An 8,722-nucleotide genomic window follows, 5' to 3' on the forward strand; every position below is an offset into this window, starting at 1 on the left:
CAGGCTATAAAAGGCAAATACCTTTTGCAATGCACAGTGAAACAGAGATGTCAAGCACAGTTCTATGCTGACAGAAGCAAAAATTTTTGAGAATTAGGTTCAGAACTGTAGTCTGTTTTCCAATAACAGACATAAAATAAAAAGGTGTTTACAGGCAAAGTGATTGTCCGTGTAAACAATTCCACCCATACCTATCTCATTTAAATGTAGTTACCACGCGTGTCAGCCATTCATGTTTAACTTTACCACAACTCCTATGCTTAGGGTTGCATAAGCAACCCTAACTTTACCTGGAGGTCTCCCACTTTTACAACTGTTCTCCAGACAACGAAGATCTGTTTCCCTGGAGAAAATGGCTGCTTTGGAGTGTAGACTCTATGGCATTATACCCTGCTGAGGTCCCTCAGATGCAAATTCTAAAACTGGGAACCAGACCAATCCAAAATCTGATGAATAAGGACCAGAATCACCCTGCGCCAGATGAGATGACAATTTATCCATCAAGCAGAAATCAAGCACTTTGTCAAACCAACTGTCGATTGTGGGTGGGTTTGAACATTTCCAAAACTTAGCTATTACCATTCTTGCTGCAGCACATAGTTTCACTATTAATTCCGTTTGTTCCAGAGGAATTGTTTTCAAATCTTTATTCCATAAATTGAGCAGCAAAAAAAATCTATTCTTAATGGAAGTATATAACCAGTAATGTGATAAATTTGTTTTTGTACTTGTACCCAAAACGTCTGGATAACCCTACACTCCCACTAGCAATATTTTTATGTACCTACAGCTCCACAACCCTTCCAACAAAGTGCAGAGTAGTTTGAGTGCATATAGTGTGATTTTTGCAGTGTGAGGTCCACCTTGATAGTGTTTTAAAGAATTGCATTTTTATCATGGTGGCTTTTGATAGTTTTATTTGTATTTTTAATATATTGTGAGCCACCCTGAGGCCTGCATGCAGGGAAGGGCGGGATAAAAATCCAAACAATAAATAAAAAAATAAAATATTAAATGTTGTCTGCTAAATGTTGTCCCTATCTGTACCACAAGGTATAGATAGGGACTCTGGGGCAAGTGATGCTCTGTCATCTTGGTGCTTGGGGGGGGGGTCAACAGTGGGAGGGCTTCTAATGTCCTGGCCCCACTGGTGGACCTCCTGATGGCACCTGGTATTTCTGGCCACTGTGTGACGCAGAGTGTTGGGCTGGATGGGCCTTTGGCCTGATCCAACATTGGCGTCTCTTATGTTCTTATGTTCAAAGTAGGATTTTTGCTCACAAGACTCCACAGCTTAGAGGGAGCATCGCCTGTGGGACCTTCTACAGTTCTGCAGGCCTGTAAGATGGAGCTCTTCCGCCAGGCTTTTGGGTGAGGCAGCGGACATCAAATACCATCTGGCCCCTCCTGTTACCATCTGTTACAAGGTCTTCAATTTTCAGGGACTCTGAACCACAACCCCGCCTTGGTTTCACCGAGGATGGGGTATCATCCATCTGGAAACCCTTATGGGATTTAGCCCTCTCCGCTTTTAGCTGAATAATACCGGGACACCACGGAAGTCGCCTGAAGCCGTTTGAACGCTATCGTTTTAGGGGCTTAAGACTTTGACAGTTTTTAAAGTTTGATTTTATTGTTCTGTAACCAGTGCTGCTACCCGCCCCTGAGTCTGTTGGCAGGAAAGGCGGGATAGAAATCGAACCAAATCAATCAATCAATCTCCCTCCCAGATCTTTCGGGGAAAGTCGATAAATGAGTTTTGGTTCACACCAAGGTGCAGCCTTGGTGCAGATGGTAAAGCTGGGAAAGGAATGGCTTCAGCTGAAACTGGATAAGCCTCAGGGGCTTTATGACCTGCATCTTATTTCTCATCCTCTATGGTTGTGATATTAGGTAGTAGATTTGTGGGGGTTTCTTTACGATTTTTATTGACAGTAAGGGTGTGCCTGCCTTTCCAGGGCGGGTGGGTGGCTATCCTTCTGGGTCTCTTCCAGCCCAGTGGTTTCAGGATATCCAGAGGTCCTTAGGGAAGGGAAGGCCCATCTGCCCTATTAAAAATGGATGAGGACTTCTGTCCCACATTAGGTCACTCAAGAGTGACCGCATCAGCCAGGAACATGAGCATACGTTCTAGACAATATGGAATGGGGAAAGGAAGAGCTTGGAGAAACGACGGCTGAGGGGGTGACATGATCGAGGTTTATAAGATTATGCGTGGGATAGAGCAGGAAGAGAAAGAAGTTTGGTGTAGTGGTTAAGTGCGCGGACTCTAATCTGGGAGACTTCTTCTTCTACTACTTTTCTCCCTTTCTCACAATACAAGAACTTGTGGGCACTCCATGAAATTTCTGAGCAGTCGGGTTAGAACGGATAAAAGGAAGTCCTTCTTCACCCAAAGAGTGATTAACACGTGGAATTCACTGCCACAGGAGGTGGTGGCGGCTATGAGCATGGGCAGCTTCAAGAGGGAATTAGATAAGCATATGAAGCAGAAGTCCATCCATGGCTATTAGCCACAAGGTATAGACAGGAACTCTCGGTCTGGGGCAAGTGATGCTCTGTATTCTTGGTGCTTGGCGGGGGAACACACAGTGGGAGGACTTCTAGTGTCCTGGCCCCACTGCTGGACCTCCTGATGGCACCTGGTATTTTTGGCCGCTGTGTGACACAGAGTGTTGGACTAGATAGGCCACTGGCCTGATCCAACATTGGCGTCTCTTATGTTCAATGGGGGCAGCTGCCATCTGAGTCAAAAGAAAATTGGGGGGGGGGGGGAGATGAGATGCCATAGAGAATACTTATAGCTGAACGTCTTAGTCTTCTAGGTGCAAGAATGTTTTTTAAAAATGGAGGACCACTCCGTCATGTTAGCCACATCTGCAGGCCAAAGCAATCTATAGCAGAGCAACAAGATTTCCGCCTCCTTAATTGTCAGTGAGACATAAACCCTAAGCAACATAGGCTGTTTTCAAAGAATGTGATCCAGGAAACATCCCGTGTTAATGACCTGCACAAGTAAGAGCACCCCCTGCCTCCCTCCCAACAGCAATTAGCCCCAAGAAACAAAAAGAAATAAGAAATGGGATAGAGGAAAGGAACCGTTCAATTCATTCTCTCTGTATGGTCTTGTGAAGAGGATACCTGGCCCAAGCTCCCATCTTCTATCATGGTATCAAATTCATTGTTCATCACCTCTGCGAGGAAATCATCCACCTCCTCTGGCTCCAGGTCAGCTGCGGAGACATTGGACCAGGGGACAAACACCGTAAACCGAGATTTCAGTGATGTCAACGTCCCATCCCTAACCCACCCAAAGCCCAACCACCCTCCTTGAGTTAACAACACAGAATGGATTATTTAGTTTCATCTAAGGCGAACCTAGCCGTTCGAAAGCAAGAAATTGCAAGTAGATAAATAGGTACCATTTCAGTGGGAAGGTAACAGTGTTCCGTGCGCCTTGGTGTTTAGTCATGCCGACCACATGACCACGGAAACGTCTTCGGACAGCGCTGGCTCTTTGGCTCTGAAACGGAGATGAGCACCGCAACCGTAGAGTCGGATTCGACTGGCTTTCGAGCAAGGGAACCTTTACCTTTACGGCGTTTACTCTATAAACCCCAGAGTAAGTTTTAACTGTGATCAATAAATACTAGCTAGTTGAACTCCGATTCTTCCATTCATACAAGATGGTTGCTAACCCAACTGAATTATTAGAAAACATGTCACAAGTTTTAAATAGTTAAATTTTAGATAGATGCACTGAATAGAATATCAAAAATATTATTAATGTTGAATAGTTTGTATTGCTTGGGATTCTCTGTATCAATCGTTTTATATTTATTTAATTAAGATTATTAAAATAAAAAAACACACAAAAAAAACACAAGCCACATCCTGGCCTCCAACATCCCAGCTGCAATCACCGAACCTTACTTCCCTGCTAGAGCTGGGAGCATGAAACATGAGTCCTTGATGTGGCTAAACCAAAGCTTCTGCAAGGATCCATGGTCCGAATACTCCGATTGTTGGATGAAAGGTCCAGCTTACGCGCTTTAAACTTTCAAAAGTGTAATTAAAAATGACACTCCAGGGTCTATTTTGCCTCTCTTATGCTTCGGGATAGTTAGAAGAAGTTTCTTTTTTTTAGGGAGGTTTGCTATGCAGTAAGATCCTGATGCATACGGAATCGACCCAGCAGTGCCACAACACTAGCTTCCACCATGACACCAAATGAAATTACAGGCCCCTCGTGGCACACCACCTAGGAAAGATCCCAGCCAAGGTTGGGGTTCTAACCACAGATATTAACATTTCCAGAAATGCTGAAGTATCGAGGGGCAAAAAAACTGGTTCTGCCTCAAAAAAACTGACATCTGGGAGGAAAATTAAAATATATGCAGTATTTACTTATCAAGTAAAAACTACTGCTTGGACATCATCATCTATCGAATTCCCATCATAGCCACACAGAAAAAAAATCCACACAATGAAGCCATACGGAATTAGAAAAATCTAAAACCTATAATTAAAAACGTGGGTGGTTAAAAGCATGCAGCTCACTCCGAAACGAAACGCTGACAGAGATCTCCGAACCGGCAACAGTAGGGACAGGGGGAGAGGAATTTCCCCTCCCACACAAGTTCTCAGAGGTCCACAGATTGTGGACAGAGCTAGTCCATAATGCAACCCTGAAAATATTGTACATGTTTACAGAGGAAATATACTTTACTAGTGTGATAGAATATCTCACATAAAAATCTTCATTCTAGACCAGGGGTGGCCAAACTTGCTTAATGTAAGAGCCACCTAGAATAAATGTCAGATGTTTGAGAGCCACAAGTCGTGAACAAATATTCACACACACGTTTTTATTGGAAAATATGCAAATCTGCTTTTTATTGACATTAAATGAGACTGCCAAAAATAAAAACAAAAGGGGTAAAACAAATATTGATAATATTTTTGTCCAATTATATTTGAGTAAAACATATATATATAATGATATATATTTGTAAAATGATATATATTTGTGTAGAGAGAGAGAGAGAGAGAGAGAGAGAGAGAGAGAGAGAGGTAGAAAGAAAGAATGAAAGAGATAGCGAGAAAGAGAGAAACAGAAAAAAAAGCAAATAGATGGGAGGAAGAGAGAGAAAGATGAAAAGTTTCTTTCTTTCTCTGCCTCAAGCCTACCCAGGCAGAGGAAAACTGGATGGGGAAGGGAAGACCGACTCGGGGGGGGGGGCATGCCTCCCCTTCGCTTCCCCAGCCGCCCTGCTGGGAGCCGCACAATATGTGTGAAGAGCCACATGCGGCTCCCGAGCCAGTTTGGCTAAGCCTGTTCTAGACATTCTGAGAGAATAAAACCTTGCCTTAAAAAGGACGTTTCATCCCCGCTCCTCCCAGCGAATTAACTCCCCCAAAGAAGCCTTTTCCCTCCTGACTGTTTCCTGGACCTCCCCATCTCTGACCATTTGCATCGTTCTGAATACAATCTGGTCCTCAAAGGGGAAACAGTCCGGGCCCCGAGGAGTCTGCAGCCTGACTCGATAGGAGGTTCTCTCGTTTCGGTACCTCACCGTTGCTCTGGAAGTACTGCTCCACGGCCCCCACCATCCATTCAGCTTTCTCTTGGCTGTACGCCCCGCCAAAGCCATTTTCCACTGCAATCTGCGAGAGAGGAAGATAAGCCTACCGTCATTTATAGGAGCTGGGAAGGTCTGTGAGAGGCAAGTTCCCAAGGGAAAGCTATCTTGGTATAGTACAAATGCATGACCCGATTGCTCAGAGTTAAGACAGACGTTTGGTGTAGTGGTTAAGTTTGGTGTAGTGGTTCAGTGTGTGGACTCTTATCTGGGAAAACTGGGTTTGATTCCCCACTCCTCCACTTGCACCTGCTGGATGACCTTGGGCAAGCCATAGTTCTGATAAGAGCTGTTACTGAAAAAGAGCAGTTTCTGTCAGAGCTCTCTCAGCCCCCCCTGCCTCCCAGGGTGTCTGTTGTGGGGAGGGGAAGGGAAAGGAGTTTGTAAGCCACTCTGAGACTCCTTTGGGTAGTGAAGGGCGGGGTATAAATCCAATCCTCCTCCTCCTCTTCTTCTTCTATTTTAAGAGGGGCAGAGGCGATCAGATCGTTCCTCCATTGTCCTGAAGGACACACAAATACCTTTTCAGTCTGGGGTTGAGTTCTGGGAGAAAAGAAGAAACCATTCTACACGCCTTTTTGGGAAGAGCCAATTTCTCATCCCCTAGTGATTGACTTAAAGCTAGGATGGACAAGTTTTATTGGCTCGCATTAGAAATAAAACTACCAACCCGCTCTCGAAGAGCCAGTTTGGTGTAGTGGTTAAGTGCACGGACTCTTATCTGGGAGAACCGGGTTTGATTCCCCACTCCTCCACGTGCAGCTGCTGGATGACCTTGGGCAAGCCATAGTTCTAGTCAGAGCAGTTCTCGAAAGAGCTCTCTCGGCCCCACCTACCTCACAGGGTGTCTGTTGTGGGGAGACTCTGAGTGAAAAGGCGGGATATAAATCCAATCCTTCTTCTCCCTCCCCATAACAAAATCTATGTAAGAATTAAAATACACTTAAACATGTATGCACTTTTTAAAAACGCAGCCTGCTGTTTATGGCGTCAAGATCAATGGCTTACCTCATGTGCTAATCCATCCACTGACTTGCTCGTATGTATATTTTTACATCTAGTTACAGACAGAGCTGTTTTCACACTGGCTTCAACTGGTCGAAAAGATGCTACGCCTCGCTTCATCTCTGCTTACTCCAAAACTCCTGTTCACATATGAAGAGTCATCCAGAAATTCCAGCAGCACTAATCTTCTCCCCATGATGTGTATCACTTGCACACAGCTATATAATGAATTCGTACTCAAATGTAAGGCCTGCCACTCAGTCATATATGTCAGTGTAGTTGAATGTCACATATGCTTTGATACCAAACCTAATCTTTTCGCTAGTCATTTGAGGAGAGGCTGTGGCTCAGCAGGAGAGAGTCTGTTTGGCATACAGGTTCAATCCCTGGCATCTCCGGTTAAGTGGATCGGGCAGTAGGTGATGTGGAAGACGTCCGCCTGAGACCCTGGAGAGCCACTGCCAGTATGAGTAGACAATACTGACCTTGACGGACCGCTGCTTTGATTCAGTATAAGGCAGCATTGTGTGTTCAAGTATTGACATTCATGAACAGAGAGCTGAAAAGTATATTATCTGGGAGCTATATTTGTTATGTCACATTAAAACATTTATAGATTTGAGGCATCTGGACAGAAAAAAAATTACAGATGCCTTGCATTAAAGAACGCTTTCTCTATGAAGGAAGGTTAAAGCGCTTGGGGCTCTTTAGGTTGGAGAAACGACGGCTGAGGGGTGACATGATCGAGGTTTACAAGATTATGCATGGGATAGAGCGGGTAGAGAAAGAAGTCGTTTTCTCCCTTTCTCACAATACAAGAACTTGTGGGCACTCCATGAAATTGCTGAGCGGTCGGGTTAGAAACAGATAAAAGGAAGTCCTTCTTCACCCAAAGAGTGATTAACACATGAAATTCACTGCCACAGGAGGTGGCGGCGGCTACAAGCATGGATGGCTTCAAGAGGGAATTGAATAAACATATGGAGCAGAGGTCCATCAGTGGCTGTTAGCCACAAGGTCTCGATAGGAACTCTCAGTCTGGGGCAAGTGATGCTCTGTCTTCTTGGTGCTTGGGGGGAGCAACAGTGGGAGGGCTTCTAGTGTCCTGGCCCCACTGATGGACTTCCTCAGGGCACCTGGTATTTCTGGACACTGCATGACACAGAGGGTGCGTTCAGACGTGGCCTTTCTGCCGGCATAAACGCGATCATTCCCGCCTGTCGGCGGAGGCCTCCGGTGGACGCCCGCTCACACGCTGCGGGCGTCTGCGTGTGTTTTTTTTTTTTAAAGGACAGTTTGAGCATGCGCATAGGCAGCCATTCAGAGAATGGCGATTTTTGCGCATGCTCAACCCCCCCCCCGTACATTTAAACTTTAAAGGTAAGCACTTACCTTTAAAGTTTAAAGCCCAACCTGGCCTCCCTGTTGTCCCGGACTCCTCCGGGAAGTTAAAATAAGGCTTCTTTTTTTTTACACAAATGCTCAGGGCGAAGCTTCACCTGAGCACATATCGCTTCCTTTAAAAAAAATATATGGCGGGGGAAAGCCGGAAGCCTCAGGCTTCCGACGGAAGTGTCTCTGTAACGGAGGAGAGCGATCAGATGTCGGGGTGCACCGATTACAACCGTTGCACTCTGTTTACCACCACTTCGGACCTAGTGGCAGAGTGCAATGGTTTAAAGGGATTTACAATGGTTAGGGAGGGGAGGCAGATGTTTGCCGTCTGAACGCCCGTAAGTACACCTGTTGGAACCGGCACCCTAACCGTTGTAAATCCCCCGTCTGAACGCACCCACTGATTGCTTACTTGATCCTTGTGTATCCTGGGCTGGATGAACAAGCTGATGGAGAAGGCCATAATTGGACGGCTTTTATGAAAGAAACTGTCATGGAAATACTGAGCAACTACATCTGACCTAAATAACAGTTGTGTTTTACCTGAGGTGAGGAAGGAGAGGGTGGAGAAAAAGGGAGGGAGAGAAGAAAGCAGAGGTCTGAGGGGACAATGGGAGTAAGAGGCAGGCCTGGGAGAGCCGGAAGGACACCAGTGGGATTTGTGGATTTGGATTCCTGCT

General features: G+C 45.4%; 1 protein-coding gene across 1 annotated transcript in view; it reads right to left on the minus strand.

Moving 5' to 3' along the window:
* TSR2 (TSR2, 20S rRNA accumulation, homolog (S. cerevisiae)) overlaps nt 1-6,767 on the minus strand; it is a 13,881-nt gene extending 7,114 nt beyond the window's left edge. Inside the window, exons 1-3 of the mRNA XM_015411471.1 lie at nt 6,651-6,767; nt 5,577-5,667; nt 3,142-3,233 (exon numbers count right to left, since the gene is read on the minus strand). Of these exons, the coding sequence (XP_015266957.1) occupies nt 3,142-3,233; nt 5,577-5,667; nt 6,651-6,767 (300 nt within the window). The remainder of the gene's footprint in view (nt 1-3,141; nt 3,234-5,576; nt 5,668-6,650) is intronic.
* Between the last annotated feature and the right edge of the window lie 1,955 nt (nt 6,768-8,722).

This window comes from Gekko japonicus, unplaced genomic scaffold (genome assembly GCF_001447785.1).
Source record: "Gekko japonicus isolate JY-2015 unplaced genomic scaffold, Gekko_japonicus_V1.1 scaffold4515, whole genome shotgun sequence".
NCBI classification, from domain to species: Eukaryota; Metazoa; Chordata; class Lepidosauria; order Squamata; family Gekkonidae; genus Gekko; species Gekko japonicus.